Here is a 25,006-nt window from a genome sequence, read left to right as displayed (position 1 = left end):
TTGCACGGGGGCGGTGGGGCCAGGTGGGCACCGCGGTGGGACCCCGGTGAGGCCCCCGGCCACAGCCCCGTCACCGGTGGTGGAGCGGCTCCGCGGGGCTCGGCTCGGCTCGGCCCCGCCGCCCGGGATCTTCCAGCCGGTGGGAGGAGCGCGGCGGCGAGTCCCGGCCTGCCCCGCGGCCCCGGCGTGAGGGGATGCGGCTGCCCAGGGAGGGCATCGCTCGGCAGCCTCAGCATCGCCAGGATGGTTCCTTCCCTGCAGGCCACTAGGGATGAGGATCCCCTGAGAGGCTGGGCGGGTTTGGGGTGAATTTCGCCCCCTTAATCAATCTCGAAAGAGGCGCGGTGAGCGGGGAGGCTCCCCTGCTGCATCCCTGAGGAGGAATCAGTCACTTAGGAATCACTTAGGGAAATACCTCAAGATCATCAAATCACTATAAAGTTTAATACCAAACGCTTCTCTAGAATTGCAATGTAGCTTTGGTACTGCCAGAGGTTTCCCAGCTCCTGTGGATCCATCAGGTTTTGTGCCGGGGTGCTTGGATTGCTATCTCCAGGATGCTTGAGCCTCTGCAGGGCTCCCTCTTGCTCCCGGCCGGACTCCTCACGGAAGAGGAGCCTTTTCATCAGGAATTTTAAGTTTCCCCTTATCACACAGCAGCTCCTTGCTCCACTCCCCCTCCTTTCTCGGAGCCCTCCTCCAGCCTGACAGCGCTGGCTCTGCATCTCCCGTTCCCAAGAACCCCTCGTTTTGACAGCATTATTCCCAAGTGATGTAATGTGACTGAAGAGAACAAACCCCTGGCTGCCTCCACCTCCCCAGGCATCCCGAGGCTGCTCTTCCAGCCTGCAGGGCCCTCCCACGCCGCTGCTCTCTCAGCTGCATTTTGGGGGGGCAGCTGTTTCGGGGGAGGTAAACGCGGCACTCGCAGGAACAAGGAGGTGTTTGGGAAGCGTGCCCAGCCCGGCAGAACGTGCAGCAGTGCTGGGACAGGCCGGAGCATGGACTGCCTGGAATGTGGAATGTAAACAGAGTGTGTTACCAGCAACAGCCCAGCTACACATCCCAGCTGCCTGTGCTGTCCCTCGGGAGCAGCAAACCCCCCGCTCCTGCTGCAGCCCAGGGGCAGCTTGTCGCACTGGATCGAATCATAACTGCTCTCCACACCAACCTTCCCGGCAATTTGAGTTATCCAAACTCTGGCCTCAGCCTCTGTAGCCTTCACACAGCACTGGGAAGTGATACAAATGCCCTGCTAGGATCCTGAGTGCTCAGGCTGTGCTCCCAGCTCTGGGGAGGGCTGGATCCAGGAGGGAAGTGCCTTGTGTCCCTCTGAGTCAGCTGCCTGCCCACCTTGCTCTGGACAAGCACAGCAACTGGATATTTAAATATTTTCATATGTTCAGTTATGATTTGATCTTAAAGCAGTGGACCTAAACACTGAGTGTCTGCTCATTTGCAGGACAACTCCCAAAGACTGGCCTGAAATCCCAAGGAGGAATGATGAAGGTGAGCAGGGCTGGATCAGCTGGCAAAGGAGAGGAACCAGTTGTGATCCTGCTCACCCTGAGCTCTGCACAGTCATCACGAGGTCAGCCAGCCCTGTGACCTCAAATGAAACACTATAATTTTACCCCTTACCTACTGATTCTTGCAGTGGGAGCATGTGGCTCCCTCCAGCACAGCACAGCCACTGCAGCTCAGTTAAGCCACACTTTTATTGTATTGTATTCCATGCATTATGTTCATGTTTTATAGTATGACAGAGGGAGGGATCAAGATAAATGTTAAACATAAACAAGAGCAGAAAGGTCGTTTGTAACAGGTCCTGAGAAGGAAAGGCACATCGTAACCACCGAATCCAACAGAACGGAAACCTTGGACAGAGGAAGACAACGCTGGAGAGCGGATGAGGGAGGGGGTGTTTCAAGTTGGGGGCTGTGGAAGCAGGTTTGACAGCCACCTGCATTCCCCCACCCACCAAAGGTCTGGAGTTCAAACGGGTTTGGGGAGCTCAGTATTCAAACAAACCACTTCCACACTCCTGTTGCCCGGGGAGAGTCCAGGATCCCAAACTCCTCCAGGCTTAATCAGCACCAAGGGGCAGCACAGGACTCAAAGCTCCTTTCTGCAGAGACCAGCTGGGAAAAGGCAGCTGGTGGCGAGGCAGGGAAGGGCTACGCAGCACCGAGGGACCCCGAGTCGGGTCCCACCCAGCCGTGCAGGGTGACAGGAGCACCGTGGACTGCGGCATCGCTGGTCACCTGTGGGTATTGCTATTCACTGGCATCCAGGAGGAGGGAAGGCTGGGACAGAGCGTGGACACAGCAGAGAAATGGTTGGCACAGACACTGGCACACGTCTCTGTCAGGTCAGACGCCGGGGGGTTGTAGCACCTCGAGGGGAAGCAGCAGCAGAACCGTGTGCTGTGCCTGGTTTAAGGCAGCGATCGCTGCGGGGATCCAGCGCCGGGAAGCTCGAGATTCCTGCCAGAGCAGCACTGGGGCTCAGGAGCCAGGCTGGACGTGGGACTGTGCCCAGAGAGCAAGCACAGCACACCCTCCAGCGAGCTGACACAACAGGGAGCTGCTGGAGACTGCACACAGTGGAAATGAACACAAAACCAGGACGGAGCTCAAACATCGCACCCAGCCCTGCTGTGGCAAAGACACAAGTGTCTTATCTTGGCTTCCAGGGGACAGAACAGTTCAGCTTCACCTTGGAATCAAGAGAAGGGATGGTTCAGTCATCACAGCAGTACCAGAGCCAGCCTTGCTCCTGTAACTATCTGTTGAAGTGTGTTTTGCATGTTAAAGAAGGAACATTTAGCAGACCACATTTCTTCTTGAGCCCCTTTAGTTTGTTACCTGCCACCCTTGCCCAGTCCCTCGAAGCCACCCTAAAGGTCACAGCCTGGGTGAAATAAGCAGCAGGAGGGCAGAAATGAAGCAGAGGCAGGGCTGAGCTTGAAGCCTTTCCTGAGCAGCACAAAGCAGAGGTGGCTCTGCCCCCTGGCACAGGTGGTGGGCACGAGCAGGGGGCTCACAGCCTGCAGTGTGCAGGGCAGGGATGGAGGTTGGGAGTTTTGGAAGCCTGAGAGGGCTGCGCTGTGCTGGTGATGGGCAGCCCAAAAGCACGGGCAGGCAGCAAGGGTTCCCCTCGAGCTGGTGGCCAGGGACAGCTCAAGCTGAAATCCTGGCACAGGGTCTCCATCTCTGGCCACCCCAACCAGGAGAGAAGATTTTGTAGGAGTTTTTGCCTTTGCTGCCATGGATTTTGTGCAGGGCTCTGGGAAAGGGCTGAGCTGCCTCTCACCTGGGGCTTCAGTCACTCCGTGGCACAGATTGTAAACTTTAGTCCCTGCTGAGCTAAACAAGGTCTGGATAAACAAGGTGAGAGGGTCTCCATGTCCTGCCTGGCTGCAGCCTCCAGTGGCTGCTCAGGGCTGGGGATGTTGAAAATGTCATCTCCCTCACCACAGCCCTGCCTTGGCACACTACAAAATCCTGAGAGCCCAGTGTGAGATGCTCAAGTGTGTAGCTCAAGCCCTGGAAAACACAGGCAAGGCAGGACAGGCAGCAAGCTGGAACCTGGCAGTGCCCTGCCATCATGGTGTTACCTCTACATCTGAGTGTGGCAATGCTGGGTTGTGCTACAGAATCATCATCCAGAGAGGATAGAGCAAGAAATGAGGGTGTTCCTGCTGCTGGCCAAGGTCCCCACGATGCTGCCAGTGCCCTGAGCTTGGAGCTGTGAGGAGGCCCTGAGCAGACAAGTAATGCCACGAGCCAGGGCTTCTTTCCAAGGGCTGTAAGGAGAAGCCATTGGAATCCACGTGGATGCAGGTGCCTCTAGCACTGAACCCTGGAGATGGGCCAGGAGCAGGTCCTGGAGGCCTCACCCTGCTGTTCTCAGGATGTCCTGATCGGGCTGATCTGGGGCACTGACAGGGATGCAGAGATGGAGAAGAGGGAGATGGGGGAAGCCTTCCTCTTCAGCTGCAGGAAACCACCCTGGTGCCCTGGGATGTCCCTCGCTGCTTAGGCCAAGGCTGGCTGTGGGGCTGGTCTCTTCTCCTAAGCAGGCTGTGTCCACACCAAGGGCAGGGAGACAGGAACAACAATCCATGGCCCTCTGGGATGCCACTTCAGGGTTGTGTACAGAAGCTGGGCAGGAGCTGGCATCTCCAGGGAGCAGCATCTGCAACTCAGCCACGTTTCTTCCTCTGCACAGACTCTGCCACGGCCTCTGCAGTCCAAGTCCACTCCTCACACAGCTCTTGTCTCTAGGCTCGAAGGTGTCACTATCCCAGTGTCTCCACAGTCGGTGCAGCAAAGCCCCTGAGGTGCCACCATGGTCTACGTGTTCTTGTACGTACTGCATGTGGGCTTGGACACGGCGTGGTGTCCACCAGGTGCTGCAGGGGATGAACTTGACACCGGGCTGGTGCTCCTCCAGCACCTCCCTCTGTCCCACAGAGCTCAATCCACAGCATCTCCCCAGCTGCCAGGAGGAAAGGGGGGCTGGCACCCCATGACCAGCCCTAACCAACATCCCCCAGCAAGTTTAGAGCTGTCGCCAGGCGGAGGGGAGAGGACGAGGTGCAGAACAAGTCACGCCCTGGCCTTGCGATGGAGTTTGGTGGAAAATTCACCCTCTGCTATCCCCTGGCTTGGCAAAAGCACTGGTGGGCACCACGTGTGCCCAGGGGCTGCGGCCATGCTCACACGTGGGCAGAGAGGAGGAGGTGGTGCCCACGCTCACGTGCCGCGTGGACACGCCTGCAAAAACCGGGAATTGCAAGTGTGGGAAGGGGTTTCCTGAGACTGCAGAGAAGCCAAGGCCGCGATGAACAGTCAGGGCCAGGTGTGCTGGTGTGGGAGCAGTCCTGCCTTAAGGCTGCAAGTGTTCCAGGTACTGCGGCAGCGGGTTCTCCTTGACGTATTTCTGAATGTACCAGCACGTCAGGTGGGCCTTCAGGTCCTCCTCCACCACAAAGTCCAGGGCTGCCTGCAACCAGTGGAGATCAGATGGGTCACAACCAACACCCCCAGCCTCGTGGGAGTCCTGTACCCCTCACCCGGATGGGGGAAGCAGCAGGAGTCCCTCAGGTACCCCCTGTGCGAGGCAGGTGGAGGGAGAGGCTTGAGGGGAGAGCACAGCTGTCCTGCCACAGCCACCACGTCACCACAGATCCCCAGTTTAACCCTCAACACATCCAGCCCCGTGCATACTGTGCTGCAGGTGACACAGCCCATCCTGTGAAGGCACCTTCATCATCCCTTTGTCCCCGCTTACAGGGCCAGGGAGCAGCTGTACCCCAAAGCAGCACCCCACAGTCCCCCCACCGTTGTGCTCATGACTCCCCAGCTCTCCCTGCACAGCCCAAGGCAGGCAGAGGGCTCATGAGGGCAGTGAAGGTCTGAGAGGAGGGGTCCAGCTTGAGCTGAGCTGAGCCATCAGCCCCTGCACAAGGGTTTTTTGCTGAGAGGAGGAATGGGCTGAACCTGGGCCAGTGGCTGGATTTGCTGACACTTACCCAGCTCCTCTTGCCACAAAAAGAAAAAGAATGTCTGACCCCATCTGCCCCGCCAGCCACCCCATCTCCCAGCAGAGCAGGATTCCCACAGGGCACGCACGCAATTCCAACGTGACGGGGCCCGGTTCAGCCAGGATCTTTATCCACAGCTGGGATGGCAACAGCCCTTGCCCTTGTGGCCGGCTGGGGCCGTACCTTTGCCAGGTGCTTGGCTATTCCTCTCCCTCGATAGGCATCGGGCACTTCCGTGTGCTGCAAGTCCACGATCCGCTTCCCCACGTACTCGTAGAGCAGCACGGCCTTGTCGTGGCAACCTGAGCGGGGGGAGAGAGGGGTGAGGGCTGGGGTGTCCCTGGAGAATCCACAGCAGGGCATGGGACAGAGGACTGAGGGTTGGGGTGTCCCTGGAGAACCCACAGCAGGGCATGGGACAGAGGATTGAGATGTCTCTGGAGAACCCACAGCAGGGCATGGGACAGAGGATTGAGATGTCTCTGGAGAACCCACAGCAGGGCATGGGACAGAGGATTGAGATGTCTCTGGAGAACCCACAGCAGGGCATGGGACAGAGGGGTGAGGGTTGGGATGTCCCTGGAGAACGCACAGCAGGGCATGGGAGAGAGGATTGAGATGTCTCTGGAGGACCCACAGCAGGGCATGGGACAGAGGATTGAGGGTTGGGGTGTCCCTGGAGAACCCACAGCAGGGCATGGGACAGAGGATTGAGGGTTGGGGTGTCCCTGGAGAACCCACAGCAGGGCATGGGAGAGGATTGAGATGTCTCTGGAGAACCCACAGCAGGGCATGGGACAGAGGATTGAGGGTTGGGATGTCCCCTGAGAGTCCCCAGCAGGATGGGCAGTTTTGGGACAGCATCCCTCGTGCCATGGGGATGGCTCTGGTGCTGGGTTTCAGTGTGGCTTTGCTTTCAGCGACACCTGGATGTCCTCACTGGTCCCTCCGAGGTGTGAGCAGGGCCTTTCCAAGCCCCTGGAGCAGGAGCAAGTTTTTGACCCAGCCCTGAATCAGTGATGCCAGCACAACATGTTTAGGGTAGGAAAGCAGCTGTGGGGAGGGAGGAGATGTGATGATGGTGGGGGAGAGTAAAAAGAAGAGGGGGGAAAACAACAAAGCTGACCCAGGTAACAGCTAATTAATTTATCCTCCAGCAGAGGTATTTTTTTATGTTGTGGCACATAAAACAGGACAAGACTCCTTGGTCTGGTGTTGCAGCATTGCCCAGACACGTTTTGGGGAGGATGCTGGGGAGGTGAATCCCACAAACACACAGGAAAGCACACACAGGTGTGCAAGGGGGGCTGTGCACACAAATTTACATGTACACACACACAGGCTTCCTGTTTCGACACCCCGATCTTTCTCACAGCAGCTCAGTTACAGGAAAAAAGAAGTTTCAGCTCATGTATAAATCAGAGGAGTCAGAACACCCCTCTGGTGTCATCACAGAACCTGAGCCTTCAGTGCAAAAGCAAATGTTTCATTTCTAGAGAGCTTCTGCACTTAAAAGTGAGTTCCAGAAATGCAAGAGCCTAATCAAAGAGACAAGTTTGGTTAAAATAATGGGAACTTTTCCTTCTTTCCAATGCTTTTTTTAAGGCTGAAGGGCTGCAAAGTTCACCTGCATTCAGGATCTGCTTTAGCTGAGCTCAATACACTCTATTTCACTGCATTTCAGCTGACAACTCCAGCCCAGCTTGCCTCATCCCTGTACTCAAGAGAAACTAGAAAGGAGCCCATTGGAATTTTGTGTTTCCAGAGAAGCAGCTCAAGCTTTTATTCCTGCTCCTTTTATGCAGACACCCAATTCTCCTACACTGGATGGAAACCTTCACATTTCCAGCCTGACTTTATTCCTGCTGGTTTCTGCCCATTTCTTCTTGTGCCAACATTGTTCTTGGGTGGACATAAATAATTTCCCTCCCTGCCATTCCCCCAAGTATTTCTAGACTTCAGTCCTGCCCCTCTCAGCTCTGGTTCACCAAAAATCTTTGAGTTTCCCCCAGACAGAAAAGAGGCAGCACTGCAGTGTTTCTCCACGTGGATCCAGGCACCCCAAAAAAGCCAAGGGAGCAGGTGAAGCCCTTCCCCAGCAGCACAGACCTGTCTTGCTGGAGAGAAATCTGCCCAGGCTGGGGCATGGGGTGTCCTCACCCTCACAGAGCATTTGGTGGCAGCTCTCAGGGGTGGCAAGGGCAGAGTTGGCAGCACCAAAGGCTGTAAAATGATCTTATAACAGCAGCTTTCACTCGTCCCAGCCCTTCCACCCCACTCTCCTCCCAGGCTAAAACTTTCCATAGCCTCTGCCTGAAGCTTTGAGAAGTTTAAAACTAAATTGACCACAGAACAAAAGATCTTTCTTCTTTAAATACACTTTAAAAATATATGACCTGTTTAGAAGTATCAAAGACACAAATGCATCTTAAAGCTGAAGGTGATGCAATGTTTGGAGGATCTCAGACATGTCCTGGACAGGCTTTGCCTCAATATTCCCTGTACCACAGCAGCACCACAGACCCCAGCCAGGACAGGAGCTGCAGAGTGCCACCAGGGCACAGATGAACACACACAGAAAGGATTTTACAACCAGCCTGATTTTACAACAGAGAGTCAGTGCTGCTGGAAACTGAGCCCAGTTCAGAAAAACATCCCAGCTCAGCCAAGCGCATGATCACATCCACACACACTCACCTCAGTGGCACAGCACACGAAACCAAGGACACTCGTGCCACAGGGTGTGGTGTGGGCCCTGTGGATCACAGCCATGGCTTGGAATGAGCCAGCCCTGGTGCCGTGTGCTGCCCTGGCCATGGGAGCAGCTCCCAGGAAAGCTGGAAGGGGGGCTGGGAGCAGGGCTGGCCCTTCCTGGGAGTACCCAGCCCCAGCTCGGTGCAATCCCCCCAAAGACAAGGGGCACAAGCAGAAAGCCCCCACAACCCCCCATAAGAGACACCTCCTGCCAGCTCCAGCCCGTGCCACCCCACTGGGCTCTGGCACAGGAGTGCCAGCCTGCACTGACAGAGCTGGGCACAGAGAGCCCCGGGAGCCTGCCCTGGAGTTTGGCTCGCTGGCACTGAGGAAGTGGAGTCCATGCCAATCAGCACAGCCTGAGCGGAGCAGGATGGCAGCAATGGCAGCACAGCTGGTGCCCTGCTCGCCCTCTGTCCCCCCCTCCACTCACAGGGGGCACAGGGAAGGGGAAGCTTTTCTGGGAGCTGGGCAAGGGACCAGGTCTAACCTTGCTCTCCATGGAGGGTTTGCTTCCACCGGGAGCAGTGGTGGGCTCAGCCCTGATGCCAGACACAAGTGCCCAGGCTGGGTGGCTCAGGAGCCCGGGGGAGCAAGCAGAGAGCCCAGCCCAGCTGAGGAAGAGACACGTCGGGCATCTGGCAGGACACAGGCACCCCACTCCAGCCCATCCTTCAGTGCCCCCCTCTCCTGGCATACACAAAGTACCCAGGGAGGGGAGGCTGCAGCACTGCAGGACTGTCCCTTATCCCTTTTCCCTGTCCCCCTGCACCAACCCCAGCCCACGATACCCCTTTGTGTGCCCAGGACCTGGGCAGGGCCCTGGCTGCTGCCTGCAAGGCCAATTTCTGTGCCCCAGCCCCTGAGCTCCAGCCCCCTTTGGACACTGCTGCAAAGCCATCCCCTGGGAGCAAGGGGACAGAACAAATGCCAGCCCCATCTCCCAGGAGCAGGGGCAGGAGGCAGCTCAGATCTTCTGCTGCTGAGCCAAACAGTGGGAAAAAAAAAAAAAAACAAGAAAAAAGAGCAAAAGCTGCGTGTGGGGTGGGCTGAGAGGACAAGAAGTCCTGAGGAGCTTGTGCATCCCAGGCTGGAGCTCTGCCTGCCATGGGCTGGCCTCACTCCCCAGGGAGCTACTGGCACGTTACTACGGAGAGAAAACACAACAGAGCACAACAGCCAGAGTGGAGACAGCACAACCCTCGTGGAGGGGCCTCACTCGCAGGAATGGCAGGGGGGCTGGCTTGGAGCAGTTTCCTGTTTAGGAGCTCTCCGGAGAAGCCTGTGGCACGGGAGGAACAGGGATGTCTTTGATGCAGTGTCTGGTCACAGATCCCTTGGTCCCTGCTGCAAACTCAGCACCTTCCCCTCTCCTGGAAAGCATCAGGGAGGAAAGCTCCAAGGCATGACCTGCTCCAGTTTTCCCAATAAACCTGAGCCTGGGCTCCTGGACGAGGAGCTCCTGAGACTCAGATCAGCAGTGGGCAAAGCAGGAGCTTCCAGCCAAATTCCTGCCCAAGTGCAGCTGGGGAGGAGTGGGAGGTTTGGGAAGCGTGGCATGCTGCAGCCAGCAGAAGCGTTGGATGAACGGGAGTCGGAATGTGTGAGAAGCTCGAGCATCCCTGAGGAACTGGAGCTGCTCCATGCACAAGAGCCTGACGGGTGTGATGGGCATCAAGAAGTGAGAGCAGCTGCTGCTAAAACTCTTCCCCTGCCCCAAACATCTGTGCCAGCAGCTGGACCAACCAGCCAGCTGCTTTGGCGTGGGGGGTCCCTTTGGGTTTCTTGTTTTGACCTGAAATTTCGTCTCAGAGCCAAAGAAATACCCAACTATTCCTGACAAAACCAGCCTATATGATTCCCATGGAAGCCTTTAGCTTTGACAAATTGATGTTTTCCAAGAGAGTCTCTGCACAGGGAGGTTTCTGGCTGGCTCAGGCTGTTAGTCACATCCTAGCCCATTACAAATCCAGCTGGGTGTCTTTCTGCCCTCCTCTCGAGGGATAACGAGGCTCACTGAGGTCTGGTTATAATCAGCTTTACTTTCAGCTTCTAAATGCTCCTTCATTTGGGATGCAAGGGGAAAGGGAACGTGTTCAAGTGAAGCAGCTGCTCCTATCAGAGTTTCAGCAGCTACTGCAGCAATGAGAGGAGAGAGGGGAGGAAGCAGCAGGGAAAGGAAAGACAGGGCAAGCCCCAAAAAACCGAGTGCAATTCATCTTCCTTGTGCACAAGGAGGAAGTCCTGCCACGAGGTCACACAGGGGCGCAGAGGCAAACACAGGATGATGCTGAAAATGAACACTTTCACAACCAGCTTTCACTGTCTCAGGCCTCCTGCTCCAGGGATTTCCAGAAATTCATCACCATGCAAAGTTTTCTACCCAACATCACACCACCATAAACCACCAGCTGTCAAAGTCTGGCTGCTTGCTCCACGTGCCTGCTGCATCCATGTTTTCCCAGGGTATTATCCACACTTGGCATTTAGCAGAAATCAGGACATCACAGGAAAAGTTGAAAGCCCACAAACTGCTGTTCATCTCTACCACAGCTCAGTGACACGGGACAAGAGTGCTCTCTGAGGGACATGGAGGTCACTTTGATGCCAAAATCTGTCTCTGACCCATTTCTTGTCCTTCCCTGCTTGCTGCAGGGAAAACCTCCCAGGGCATTCCACACCAGTGATGCTCATGGTGCCAGGAGCAACAAAGAGCAGCGCAGGAAATAAACACCCTGCCACGCACTCCCACAGAGATGCTATCTCCTGACCAGCTTCCAGGGCTCGGCTGCTACCAGCAAGCGCCTAACAAGGAGGAGGAGAGGTGGATCCCCCACTGCACGTGGATGTTAGTCAGCACAGCAGCACAGACACCATCACAGCAGGACACTGCTCAGCTCAGCTGAACTCACAAAAAAGGGCTCAGACTCCCTGAACTCCCAGAAAAAAACACAACCTGGATCATGGGGATTCACCTGGGCGAGGCCATGGCCACATTGGATGGGGCTTGGAGTGACCTGCTCCATGTCTGGGCACACAGAAGGTGTTCCTGCCCAAGGCTGGAATGAGATGGGCTTTAGGATCCTTCCAACCCAAACCATCCTGGGATTCTGTGATGCCACGACCCCCTCCTGAATCAGGAGGTTCTGTGCTGATTCACACATGACTCCCACAGCTGATTCTCTCCCTCTCAAAGTTCACCCTCTGCAGTCACGACTCATCCCTGCTCAGCCACCAAACGCTGCTGGGCCCATGGTGTGGCTGGCAGAGCTTTTCTCCAGAAAACCACGATAAAAGATTACGTTTCCCTAATAATTGTTGACCCTTGGCTGTCCCCTGCATTTCCTGCACACACCAACTTCACTGGCTGGGACAATGCTCTGGTGGTGGCAGTGGGGACCCAGCACCTGGGACCTCCTTTGATCTCAGGCTGAAATAAGCAGTTGGTGAAATTGTTTTCTCTGCACCCGTCTCCTCCTTCCTCGCTCCACCACTGCCGAGCCTCCAGCCTGCACTTTGTAATTAGTGGTTGAAATGAAAATGGGGTGAGGGGGGGAGGAAGAGAAGTCTAAAATAAAATCTGGACTATTCTTGTTGTTTTATCGACAAAGCCTCCTGCGTTCCCTATGATTTCTGAACTACACGTTATTTATTTTTTTTTTAAAGCAGCTACCCTGCAATTTCTGTGGGGCAGCGAGGCACTTTTACCCAGAGTAGTTCCCAGCATGACAAATGGATGGGGAAGAGATGCTGGGATCGTTGAATATCTGTAATTAACCATTAAGATGAAGGCTGGGAAAGAATCAGTGCACCACAGAGAAATTTTAGTGGCACCTACTTTTTTTTTTTTTCTTCCTTTGTTCACTCAACCCATATGTGACAGAGCTTTTTGGGGGTCACTGTGTCACCGGAGCTCCACAGGTGGCTGTGGCAGCTTGGATCCGTGTCGTTGGTCCTACAGAACCGTGGCACCCACCGTGCTGGAGCTCCCGGGGGGTTTCGCTGAAGGAATGTCCCCGTTCCCAGCTGGCACCGCACCCCCTCATCCCCCAAAGGCACCTGCTCCCGGGGGGGGCCCGGGCAGTGCCCCCGGACCTGCCCGTGCCACCATCGGGCTCCACACACCGACCCCAAGCGAGGGAGCCGAGCGATGCCCAGATCCCCTGCGAGAAGGTTTTTAGGGTGCACGAGGGGCTGGGGGGGGTCACACCGCGGCAGGGGGAAAGCGCGGTGGGACACAGCGGCACGGGAGGAGGAGGGATCGGGGGAAATGCGGGAAAGAGGTGAGAACAGGAAAAAGGGGGAGGAACAAGAAAAAGGGGGAGAGCAACGGGGAGGAGGAGCAGGGAGGGGAAAGGGGGGGGGCGCGAAGGGGGGAAACAGCGAGAGCTGAAAATGAACGGGAACCCGGGGCCCCCAGCGAGGCCGGACCGCGGGCAGAGGGCAGCGGGTAACGTCCCGGGGAGCGCCGAGCGCCGTCCCTTACCGTTGAGCCGCACGGTGAACTGCCGCCGCTTGCGATCGTGCTCCACCTGGATGGGGCAGCCCTGCTCCAGGAGGCCGAGCGGCGCCGAGTGCGCCATGGCGGGCCGGAGCCGGAGCCGGTGCCGGTGCCGGAGCCGGTGCCGGTGCCGGAGCGGAGGCGCGGTCGGGCCCGGCGCGGCCCCGGCCGCAGGAAGCCCCAGCTGTGCGGCACGTGCCCGCCCCGCAGCCAATGGCCGCGCCGCGCTTTTGTTTTGGTACGGCCGCGCGGCCCTTAAAGGGGCAACGCCGCCTCGGCCGTGGGGACCGCAGCCAGCGCCCGGCGCCCCCGCGCGGGCGGGCGCCGCCACCAGCGTCCGCCAGAACAGCGCGGCTTCGGTGCTGGTCCCGCACGGGTTCGGTGCTGGTTCGGTGCTGGTCCCGCACGGCTTCGGTGCTGGTTCGGTGCTGGTCCCGCACGGGTTCTGTACTGGTTCTGTGCTGGTCCCGCACGGGTTCGGCGCTGGTTCTGTGCTGGTCCCGCACGGGTTCTGTACTGGTTCTGTGCTGGTCCCGCACGGGTTCTGTACTGGTTCTGTGCTGGTCCCACACAGGTTCTATGCTGGTTCTGTGCTGGTCCCGCACGGGTTCGGTGCTGGTTCTGTGCTGGTCCCACACGGGTTCGGTGCTGGTTCTGTGCTGGTCCCGCACGGCTTCTATGCTGGTTCTGTCCTGGTCCCGCACGGGTTCTATGCTGGTTCTGTGCTGGTCCCGCACGGGTTCGGTACTGGTCCCGCACGGGTTCGGTACTGGTCCTGCACGGGTTCTATGCTGGTTCTGTGCTGGTCCCGCACGGGTTCGGCACTGGGCCCTCATGGGTTCTGTACTGGTTCGGCACTGGTTCTGTGCTGGTCCTGTACTGGTCCCACTCTGGTCTCGTACTAATTCCATACTGGATCTGCACTGGTTCTACACTGATCCCACATGGGTTCTGTAGCGGTTCTGCACTGCTTCTGTACTGGCCCCGCACTGGTTTTTACTGGTCCTTTACTGGCCCCTCACTGGTTTTTACTGGTCCTTTACTGGCCCTGCACTGGTTTTTACCGGTCCTTTACTGGCCCCGCACTGGTTTTTAGCGGTCCTTTACTGGCCCCGCACTGGTTTTCCTCTCTGGCTGCCGTGGCTGCGCTGGGCTGCCTGTGGTGCCGGCTGCTGCTCTGCGGCGGTGCCAGGCTGGTGCCAGGCTGGTGCCGGGCTGGTGCCAGCTGCTGCCCACGGTGCCAGCTGCTGCCCACGGTGCCGGCTGCTGCCCACGGTGCCAGCTGCTGCCCTGCCGCCGCCCTGCCCGTTCCTGCGCTCTCTGCCCGGCTCTGCTGGGGCTGGGGAGGGAAGCCCCAGGCCGTGGCCCCTGTGTGATGCTGGGACCAGGTTACTCCAGGCCCCAGCCTGGTCTTGGACACTTCCAGGGATCCAGGGGAAGCCACAGCTGTCTGGGGCAACCTGTGCCACGTCCTCCTCACCCTCACAGGGGAGAATTTCTTCCTAACATCACATCTAACCCTGCCCTCTGGCAGTGGGAAGTCATTCCCTGTGTCCTGTCCCTCCAACTCTTGTCCAAAGTCCCTCTCCAGCTCTCTTGGAGCTCCTTTAGGCCCTGGAAGGGGCTCTGAGGTCTCTCTGGAGCCTTCTCTTCTCCAAGCTGAACACCTCTGTGTCTCCCAGCCTGGCTCCAGAGCAGAGGTGCTCCATCATGTATCATACACACATCACTTCTGCGACCCCAAAGCTCCCAGTGACAGGAGCTGAGAGTGCCCGAGGTGGCTGTGCTGGCTGTGCAGTGGCACAGGCCGGCAGCTGCAACAGGAAAAACAGCAACACCTAAATTAACCTGGACTAGGAATAGCTCACCAGCAGCTTCTCTGCCCCTGAACACCGTCTCACTTGGCTTGGCCTTTGTTCACTCAATCCTTCGGCTCCCGCTGCCCTGTGGAAAATGGATTTGTAAAGAATCCAAGGCCACAGTGGGGAAAAAATGTAAGTGATTGGCGGTAAAAGTAATAGCAGCATTGTGTGGCAAAAACTAACAGGCTGAAAACCTTTTATAAAGTGTTGTAACCAAGAAATAAGTTAGCTTCTGATAGGATGGGGTTGAGTTTTACATCTCTTGTGTCTCACTATTCATCGAGACTGATAATGGAATAAAATCTTTTCAAACACCTCTCAGTTGCTCTGTCTCTATAAAAGCTAAGCAAACCAACACAGCCCGAGTTGCAGCTGAGGAATTCACTGGAGCTGGTTGCTCTGTGCTGCTCCACTGCCTGGTGCTGGTGCTCTCCTCTCAGGGTCTCCTGCTCTCTCCCCACTCCCATCGAGCCTGGCCCTGCAGCAGCCCCTGGCCCCAAGCACTGGGTGTCTGCTGGACAGAGGGCTTCATTCCCTTCCTTCTCCGTGAATATTGGTGAGGGGGTGTTGTCCTTCTCCCCATCCCTCCCTGGCAGCCTTTGCTCCCACACCGTGTGCGGGTGCAGGGAGGCACAAACAGCAGGGGAACGCAGGGAATGCAAACGCTGCAGCAGCCAGGCCCAGCACTGCTGGCACGTGGCAGGGAGGGAGGGAAGGGGAGAACTGGCATGATCCCAGAGCTGTCAGGGAGGGCTGATGCCCTCCGGCACTCAGGGATGCTCGGGACACAGCGGCCCGAAGCCTTAGGAGAGAGGAGGAAGGAGAAGCAGGTTTTGCCCAGACATGGGTGAGCAGCTCCTTACTGCTCCCTTGGTGATCGCCCTGACCCAGAGCCTGCACAGCCCAAGGTTCACCTACAGCCCCTGAAAGCATGGAGAGCCTTTCCACGGGTGCCAAAAACCCGGTACCCTTGCCAAAACCTCTGTGAGCGCTCGGGCTCCGTGGGGATCCTGTGCCTGTGATGATGCCCTGGGACAGCGGCTCAGACCAGGAGGGGAAGGCAGAAGAAGCCACGGGAAGCTGCAGAAGAGAAGGAGAGGTCCCCCAGGAGATGGGGAGGTGACCTGGTGGCTGCTTCTGGTGCCTTCCTCACAGCTCGTGGGGGTCCGTGTGCTCCCTGCCTTCCCACCCTGTTGGATTTGGATGCTGAGTGCACCCCAATTTCCCTGCGTGCAGAAATTTCCCCATTTCTGCAGAGCTCCTGTACTGGAAGGCCTGGGAGCAGGGGACACTTGTGGAGTGCCCTGGGGTTGAGAGCCAGAGACTCAAATCCAGACAGCTGCTTCATCCAGCCCTGGACCCAGAGCTGGAGCCAGCGGCCTCCAGGGGATGCAGGAGGGGGGACGGTGCGCACTGGGACGAGCTTGGGGACAGCAGGGCCACGTCCCCAGCCTGCAGTGACACCCCAGGTGCTGCCAGCAGCCGGGCCAGCTGTCAGAGCCGGTCCCACAGCTGCCCATTTGTAAAAGAGCTGGTGATGCTCTGCCCTGCCACAGACCCCCCAAAACTCACACCCCAGCACTGCCTCAAGGCCAGAGCTGCGTGGGTCAGTTCAAACCCCGCTGCTGACTCCAAGATCCGTGTGGATGAACGTCAGAAAGGGCCCCTCAGCTGGCCCAGCCCTGCAGTGACACCCACGGCTCTTGCATCAGCGCTGGTGACCCGCGGCTGGGCTGCAGAGCAGTGGCTTTTTTGGAAAGACTCCTCCTCGTCTGTGTTGAAAGACTTGAAAGGTGGTGAATCTGCGACATCTCTGGGGAAGGTAATTGCTCTCCCCATTAAAAACTGATGTTCCATTTGAGCTCTTCCACCTTCAGTGGATCTGGCGCCTTTGGTGCACAGCTCTGCCTGAGGCACCCGTGCAGCCACAGATCCCAATCGCTGCAGCTCCTTCCCTCTGGCAGTGATTCCCTTCTACTGCCTGGCTTTGAGGAGGTTTTTCCAGTCCTCAAATTTATCCCAAATGCTCTGCAAAGCTGAGAGCTGGCTGTGGCAGAGCAGCTGCAATCTCACCAGTGCTGTCCCCCTCCAACCCCTCCTTTGGATCTTTACGGATCACGCTAAGAATTCCAGCCAGAAAATGACACTTGGAATCTCCTTTTTTTGCTTCTTCAACTGCATCGCTCTCATCCTGTCCAGCATTTCTGCCTGCAGCCCAGCTCGGGTGGCTGTGGGAGCATCCTTACCCTGGGATGTGCCACGTCTAGGAAGGATTCATTCCTCAGTGCCTCAGAGAGGAATTAACCATGGACTCACAGAGTATCCTGAGCTGTGAGGGACACACAAGCATCATCCAGTCCAACTCCAGGCCCCAAAATCCCACCCCGTGCCTGGGAGCATTGTCCAAACTCTCCTGGAGCTGTGGCAGCTTCGGGGCTATGCCCATCCCCTGGGGAGCCTGGGCAGTGCCTGGTCACCCTCTGGGGGAATTTCCTTTCCCTCACATCCAGCCCAAGCCCCCCCGACACAGCTCCAGCCGTTCCCTGGATTCCCGTCCATCTCCCAGCCGGTCACACCGCTGGCACCCGTGGCGCGCAGGACCCACGGGAGATGTGAGCTGACCGCCCCCAGCTGACAGGTGAGGTGCGCGGGTCGAGGAGCAGCACAGGACGGGGACCCCGGGCGACGCTCCGCGTCCCAACCCCGCGGGCTCCGCGGCGGGGCCACACCAGCGACGGGGACACCGGGGACACCGGGGACACCGGGGACACCGGGGACACCTCTCCCGGGGAGCAGCAGCACCGCCCGCCCGCCTCACTTCCCCCCCACAGCCGCGCCCAAGAACCGCAAAGCCGTTTCCGCGCGGGGGCCTTAGCCACGCCCCCCCGCGCGGCGCCGGCCAATGGCGGCGCGGGGGCGGGCCCGGCGCGGCGGCTGGCGGCGGGGCCGCGGCGGGCGGGACCGGCGGGCTCCGCTCGGGCCGGGCCCGCCGGGCTCGCACTGCGCCATGTCCCTGCCCAGAGGTACGAGCGGGCTCGGGAGGGGGCGGCCGCGCCTGGGGCTGACCGCGGCGCCGGGGCTGCTGCCCGGCCCGCCGGGCGTGGGCTCCCCGCGGCTTCCTCTGCGCGGGCCCCGCTTGTGCCGCAGCCGGGATGCCCGGGGCTGCGAGCCCTTGGTGGGGATGTGCGGAGGGGCCGCGGGGAGTGGGCTGGGGGGCACGGGGCGAGGCTGCGTTTGGCGCGGGGAGAGCGATGAAAACAGGCGAGTTTTGCTTGGCGCTGCTGGAGGCTTCCCCCGCCTTGAGCTCCCGCTGCTCGGGAAGCCTGGGCTGGGAGCCGCGGGCCAGCGGAGCCCTCGCCGTGGCTCGGCCGGGTGGGAAGGACCGGGCTGGGGCTCCGGGCGTGGGCCGTGTCGCCTCGTGTCGCCCCGTGCCGGTGTTCGGGCACGGCCAGGGCCCGGTGCCGGCAGTGCCTCGCTGCTGTCCCGCTGTCCCCAGCCGGGGAACGTGACCGTGTGTCACAGGTGTTATTTATGCGGCACGGCCGTGAGTGACTCAGGTGGCCTGTCCCCGTCGCAAGGTGAGCACCGGCCGGCAGGTATCGGCCGGCGATACGTGCCGGGAGGGATGGGGACGGGGAGGTGGCTCTGCCGGTGTCCCGGTGCTCCCCGGAGCAGGGAGCGCACGGAGTGCGGCTGCTGCCGCTCGAATCAGCGGAATAAAATTCGAGGGGTTTTCCCTGTGCGGGAGTGATGCTCTGGAAATTCGAAGTCAGGAGCCATGTGAGCACCTCCCGTGACTCTTTCTTCTTTCCCCCCCCTGCACCCCCCTGGGTTTAAACGATCCGTGTCTTATCCGGAGGGAATGTGGACCTGAGTTTCCTGTTTGCTGTGTAAGCAGGGGGTGAATCAGCAGCGATTTGCGGAGCTGCTGAGTGGAGCTGCTGACTCACAGGTAGGAGCACATGCCTCCAGCCATCCAGCCTTGGAAGGGATCATCCAGGCTTCTTAAAGGCTGGCACACCGGAGCCCAGACCTTTCCTCGGCTGCCTGTGCCGGACCGGTGGATGTGTGGATGGAGGGACGAGGTGAGCCGGAACACTTGTGCCCCATGGGAGATGAAGCCCAAGCTGGGCCTGGAGGATTTTGGGGGAAGCAGCGTGGCCGACAGCAAGAGGTGATGCCTGGAGGAGCACCTGGGAGCGTGGTGCTTTCCTCAGAGGAGGTTTGGAGCTGCTCTGTGTGTGCAGGTTTCTGTTGGTTGTGGCAGACTGGTTCATTCACGCAGTTAACCCTGGTGTGCTGTGCTGGAGGTGTCACACTGTCTGCTGAGAGCAGCTGGTGTCTGCTGGCAGCCCAGAGTCCCCGTCTGACCTGAGCTCCTTTGCTTCCATCAGGGCAGCAGCAGCACGAGTGGATCCTGAGTGTGTGTTACACATCTGCCTCCTCTCATCCTGCCTCTCCTTGGCTTGCACCTGCCTCCCAGCTGGTTTTTCCAGGGATGCTCGCAGGTCTGAGTGTGTGTACCTGCTGCTCATGGCAGCTGCTTCCCTCTCTTTCAGGCAGCCTGAATTTAAGCTAAATTTCCCTATTTTTCCTTAGGGAATTTCAGTGAAGAATCTCAGGTTTCCTTTGCTGGTTCTCCTTGGGTTTGTGTTGCTCAGAGTTGTAAACAGAGGCTGCTGTGTTGAAGCTCTTGGTTGTCTCTTTTTGTGATAGATGCCTTCCAAAACTCACCTGCCATCACTTTGGCTTAGTCATGGGGTTGTCTCCTGCCTCGGGAGATTTTTGGGATACGTGGCTGGCCATGACACTGGTGACAGGAATGGTGCTGTGCCGGGGCTTTGCTCTGCACTAAACATAGCTTGGGAGATAAACACCTCCTGGGGACTTTGTGGAGCTTAGGGAGGATTTTGGCTTGCTTTCTTCCTCTTCCCATTGCTGCTGTCTGTTTGATCCAAGTTATCTCACAGGATCTTGTATGTGGGAGAAGTCTCCTGTGTTATCTTGCACTGTTGAGGCTGATGTTTACTCATGTATGCAAAACCTCCCTGTTTTCTCAGGTCACCCAAGTTCCCCTGAGCTGTGTCTCATGGCCTGGGTGGCACTGTAGGAAGGAATTGGGAAAAAAGCTCTGGAGCTGTCCCTGTGTCCTCCTTGCAGAACTTTGCAAGGGACACAGCCTCTGGCTGCACGTGGGGCTGGGCCTGGGTGTGATTTTCCAGCAAGGTCTGCACCTTTTTAGTGAATGGATGCCGTGCAGGGAGGGTGTTGTATCCCAGAGGTTAAAGCAGGAGGGGATGAAGCCTCAGGGAATTTTCAGCCTTTGTGTGGGTGCAGAAACACAGTGGAGGATGCAAGGTCTGAGACTCTGGGGATACAAAACCCTTTTCCCCTGGGCCTCAAGGTGTATCTTCTGCCTGCCCTGCACGTGGAAATCCCTGTGCCCATCCCTGGGGCTGTTGGCTGTGACCTGAGTGGCCCCTGATGCCTGGAGGAACAGGCAGGAGCGTGCTGCCAGGGAAACAGTTGTTTCCCAAAATTTTGGGAGTTTGCTGGGAAAAGCAGCTGCAGGGAGGGAGGGAGGGTGAGTGCATGGGTGGGATCTGGAGGGAGAAGACCTGCTTGTCCTGTCCTGGCTCACCCAGCGCCTATGCCTGAGTAATTCAAAAACAAGTGTTTTTCCTTAGCAGGGAGATGTCCTTTGGGAATAGAGGTGCTTTTGGGGAGAGGGATCAGGATCTGTCTGGAGCCAGGCTGTGCCTCTGGGGAGGCAGCTCTCCTTCACCACAGAGGCTTGGAAAAACCAGCAGTGAGAAATGCCAGGCCCTGGGGATGAACTGGTGCTTGTTCTCGTGGCATGTCTATTCTGGGTGGGTAAATAAGTGGTGGTGCCTTGTCCCTGCTGTGCCCTGGCTGTGCCCTCCGTGGGAGCACACCACTGTTATGCAATTCAGGCTGTGAATCCAGCACTGTCTCATCTGCCATTCACACTTTTCCAGCTGCCATCCCCAAAAAAAGGCAGCTCTGCCAAAAATACACGTGTGGGTCGTGACCTGCCGAGGCAGGACTTTGGCTCTGGGCTCCCGTCGTGTCCAGGCAGAGCAGCCACCAGCCTGTTATTCCCAGGTGTGAGTGGTTGGAGAGGTGGGAGCTCTGATCCCATGGAGCCATTATTTAATTTGAGTTGAAGCATCGCGGAGCTCAAATCCAATTAATTGTAACGATCCTGGAGAAAGCACAGCACTTTGCTCCTGCCTTCCTCCTCTGCTGGCATAACGGTGGGCGCCTGGAAAATACCATGCTGGATGTGATAAATATTTAGCTGTGCCTCAGCAATCCATTTCCCTCCCTGGAGAGATGCTTCCCTGCTTTTCTTTTAGTGGATAATGAATCTCACTGCAGGCTGATCCCTTTGTTTTCCAGCTCTGAGCCGTGGTCCAGGGCTGAGCTGGAGTTTGTTTGCGAAGGTTGTTGTTGCTGCAGGAAACTCCTCTGTGCTTTGTAGAGGCTCCCTTTGGGAGCAGCTTTCTGGTACTGGTGATTTTGTGCCCCAAAATGAGACCTCTGCAGATGTGGGGCTCTGTGGGTTTTTGGACAGAAGATGGTTTTTGCTTGTGTTGGTTAATAAGGCACAGCCTGGGCTGGCTGTTTGCTGGGGAAAGAGCTGGGAGAGGAACTTGTGTTGGCTGGGGAGGTGATTTTACTCTATCAACAAAAAGTTTGGGGTTTTGCTGGCGTGACTCAGGATGGCTTGTGGGTTCATACAGAGCTGGATCTACCCGCTGCCTCTTGCTGACAAACCTCTGTAGCACAGGTCAAGTGTTAGTCAGGGATTTGGAGTGGGGGAAAGGGCAGAGAGGATTTTTATTTTTTTTTATGATGGAAACTGGAAGTTTCTGTTGCTTTTTTCCACCTGGGAGATTTTTTCATCTCCTCACAGCCTCTTATCTGTGTGGGGGGCAATGCTGCAGTGGTGCTGTGGCAGTGCTGTGAGTCCCAGTGTTCGTTGTCCCGAGGAACTCTGGAATTACTGGGCACAACTGCAGCAATCTCAGATGTCACAGTGCTGCCTTGTGGCCCCAGTGGGCCTCAGTTTGCCATGGATCTGAGTCTGCTCCTTTTTTTGGAGCTGGGACAGGGCTCCCTGTGTGCTCCTTTCTGTTGCAGCCATTTCTCTGCCCAGCAAAAGGCTGGAGCAGAGGTGCTGCTTGTGTGGAATGTGGTGGGTTACAGTGTGGCCAAGGGGAAGGGCAGGATTTGGGGGTCCCAGTGGGTAGGGGAGGAAGGAAACCATTGCCTTATGCTGGGGACCTGCAGTGGGGTGAAGGTGAGGATGAGCTGGACCCTCTCCAGCACCCACTGAGCTGCCACAGCCTCCATCCTCTTGCCTGCACTGTGCCCAGGGAGGGGCACTGCTGAGTTGATCTGTGCTCTAAGCCTTAATTTCATCATTTCAATTGAAATAATAATAAAAAAAAAAGATAAATTTCCACTAAAAGCATAACTTGTAAGAGGAGGCAGGATGAGGAGGAGACAACACTTACCAGAAGTTGTCTGTGGAGCATTCACCCTTCCTCCCCCCCTCACCACCACCAAATCTGGGTTTGGAAAGGAAGAAACCTCCAGAGTGCTCGATACAAGTAATTTCCCATCAGAGGCTGCTAACCTTAGCTGTGGTTTGGCACTGGTGTCAGCCAAGCTGCTTGTGTCTGATGGAACTCTCTGGGAATGGCTTGGACCCTTTTCTCCCTGGGATCTGCCTGTTGAGCACCAAGTGCTCCTTGTCACCAGTGTTCATCCCTGCTGCCTCCTCTCCTGCCCTGGTAGTGCCTTTTAGGAAGTGTAAAAAGCAGCTTTTAATTTTTGTATTTCATTCCTAAGGACTTTGGAGGTTTCTCATGAGGAATGCCTAAATCCCTGCAGCTGGGATGGGGTCCTGCCAGCATCGAGAGCCACATCCTCCCTTGGCATCCACGGGTGATGGGTGTGGATGGGAACAGCAGTGCAGGACAGAGGGACAGGAGGGGAAGAAGTTGTCCTGCGGGGCCTGGCAGGTGACAGTCATGTGTCTGACAGATCATAAACACGCAGGGCTGGTTACGTGGATGGGCTGGGGGTGGCTTAGGGGAGGATGACGGGGTTATCTAGGGTGTGTCAGCTTGTCTGGGCTTGCAGGCCAGTTAGAAACTGCTTTGTGGTGTGTGTGTGTGTGTATGAATTCCCGCCGAGCTGGGGTCCCGTGGGGATGGCTGAGCGGCAGCCTGGCTGTGCTGCAGGGGTGGCTGCAGTGGGCTGGGTGCCGTGATGTCTTCACTGGGGTGTGTTAACAGCAGCTTGGAGATGGCAGCAGCCTGACCTTGCTGGCTGGAGGGCGTTTGGCACAGCTGGAGCAGATGTTCCCTCTTGCTGCACTCATCCCTCCCTGCAGGAGACTGTTCCCTGCGCAAGCTGGTCAAGGGCAAACACGCTGCACGATGGAGGAGTTTTTTTGCTGTAGCACGAAGATCTTGGTTTGCTTGGTGTGGGAGTGGGAAAGTTGAGGCTTGAGAGGGAGATGATGAAGCAGCAAAGTGTGCGGCCCTTGGGGTGGCCCCTCTGAATCAGCCCTGAGCGCTTGGGGCACGGCTGCAGGGGTGTGTTGTGCTGCAGGCACGAGGATGTCTGAGGATGTCTTTGCAGCTCGTCACTGAAATGACGTGGCTCCTGTGCTGAGGGCCAGATGTGCTCACGGTCAGGGCTTTTGAGGAAAGCTGCTCTGCATAGTTCACAGTCCCCTGCTGCTCTGCACCGCTTGGTTTCTCTCCTGACGTGCTGCCAAGTTGCGCCCTGGCCAACGCTGAGATGATCTCGTGCCGATACGTGGCTTTGGCTGCTCTTTGTCATCTTCCAAACACCTCTGAAAGGTGCTCGGGGGTAGGTGACAGGCACAGCCCCACGTGCCCGTTTGTAAAACCCCCAGAAAATCCCTGCTGGCACGGGGCAGGGCAGTGTGAGACACCTTTGTGTGTGTGCACGTGTCCCCAGAACTAAAATCCTCCACCCTGTGCCAAATCCTCACCTGTTTCATGTCACCCTGTTCTTCTGAGAGTTTTAAAGTTCTTCTAAAAGTTCCTATGGCTTCTGATATTTACATATTTCAACTGAATTTTCTCACGCGTGTTCATGTAAACGATTGTTTTACATTCTTCTTTGTAAGTGAAGAGAATTGATAGACTGTTAGTTTAACCAGTGTAGTTGGAGAGGTAGCAGTTTCACCCTCTAATCCACTGTCACTTTTACTATTGTATATATACTGGAGTCAGAAAATGAAGTTAGATTTTTTAGTTCTTTCTCTTTCCTTTTACATCTAGCCTGCTTTTGTGAGTTATTTTGTGTCGTGGAGTGAGTTTCACCCGTGGTGCTGGCTGCCACCCCTGTGGTGGTCAGGAGGAGAAAAAAAGATGTAATTGTGCAGAAAGAGGGATGAAGGTGCTGGTGGGTGGTGATGCTGCTGGAGGATCAGCCTGGACCTGACCAGCCCCTGTGCCAAGCTCTGTCTGTCTCTCTCTTTGGCAGCACCCGTTTTCCTTAAGTCTGGAAGCAGCTCCACACTGCTTTTAAGGCTGCTAAAAAGAGGGATGTGGTGGGTGTTTCAGATGATCTGCTTGTACAGCTCCCTGTGTTTACTCTCTGGTAGCATCTGCAGCCCGTTTCCCTCAGGTTTTTGGTTGATCCCTGCAATTGTTTGGCTTTGAGCATCAGAGGTGAGCACCAGGTGCCAGAGGATGGCTGGTGCCAGCCAGGGCTGGGGTTGTCCTCGGAGCCCAGGATACCTGCAGGGCTGTGCTGTGCTGGGGCTGCCTCTTGTGCTCTGCAGATGCTGCTTTCTTACCCAAGAGCAGCTTTTTGCAGGTATTAATTACACCTGTCCCTGCCTGCTTTCTTGAAGGGTGGTGAGAGTGAAGCGAGGGCTGGAGGTGCCTCCAGAAATAACCAAGCAGAAATTGTGGGTGAATTTCTATTTCTTATCAGCCTTTTGAGTGCTGTGCTAAGGTGCTCGAAAACCACTCAGCTTTTCCTCCAGCAGCTCCCCTGTAGGTGTGATGTTTTTGTGTACATTCCAGGTAGCTGCGAGAGTTTCCCCTTAATTTTGGATCCACAGAGGGTTTTGTGTTTGGTAACTGTGGGTTTCCCCATGGGGTTTTACAGCCTCAGCTCAGTGAGGGAAACCATGTGTAAGCATCCCAGGGACAGGAGCCAGGGTGTGTTTCCCTTGATCTCAGACAGGTTTGATGTTTCACACATCTCCTCCCAGCTCCTCTCCACGCGTCACCCTGCAGAGAGAGCGCTGCTCCTTTC

The 25,006-nt window shown here is 57.0% G+C and overlaps 2 protein-coding genes and 1 long non-coding RNA gene across 4 annotated transcripts in view; 2 read left to right on the top strand and 1 right to left on the bottom strand.

The window, feature by feature from the left end:
* The first annotated feature begins 86 nt into the window (after positions 1-86).
* Positions 87-4,636, top strand: LOC137483809 (uncharacterized). The gene is made up of 2 exons (XR_011004655.1): positions 87-1,703; positions 1,826-4,636. It is a non-coding gene; the product is annotated as an uncharacterized lncRNA (long non-coding RNA).
* On the bottom strand, positions 1,701-13,165 carry NATD1 (N-acetyltransferase domain containing 1). Its single transcript, XM_068207191.1, has 3 exons — positions 12,792-13,165; positions 5,735-5,853; positions 1,701-5,010 (listed from the first exon to the last, which is right to left on the bottom strand). Exons 1-3 carry the CDS (start codon positions 12,886-12,888, stop codon positions 4,894-4,896), a joined length of 333 nt encoding a protein of 110 aa, XP_068063292.1. The 5' UTR covers positions 12,889-13,165; the 3' UTR covers positions 1,701-4,893.
* A 4,438-nt stretch (positions 13,166-17,603) lies between these two features.
* The window catches only part of MAP2K3 (mitogen-activated protein kinase kinase 3), a 29,382-nt gene continuing 21,979 nt past the window's right edge, over positions 17,604-25,006 (top strand). The window contains exon 1 of one of the 2 annotated variants that reach the window (XM_068207179.1): positions 17,604-17,691. In XM_068207179.1, the coding sequence (XP_068063280.1) occupies positions 17,676-17,691 (16 nt within the window). In that variant the 5' untranslated portion in view covers positions 17,604-17,675. Of the gene's footprint in view, positions 17,692-18,725; positions 18,754-25,006 lie in introns of those variants that run through there. The other variant, XM_068207180.1, reaches the window with a different exon arrangement.

The sequence above is a fragment of the Anomalospiza imberbis genome, chromosome 16 (assembly GCF_031753505.1).
Source record: "Anomalospiza imberbis isolate Cuckoo-Finch-1a 21T00152 chromosome 16, ASM3175350v1, whole genome shotgun sequence".
NCBI classification, from domain to species: domain Eukaryota; kingdom Metazoa; phylum Chordata; class Aves; order Passeriformes; family Viduidae; genus Anomalospiza; species Anomalospiza imberbis.
Note: the sequence above shows the minus strand (reverse complement) of the source record. Positions and strands in the feature narration are given on the sequence as shown.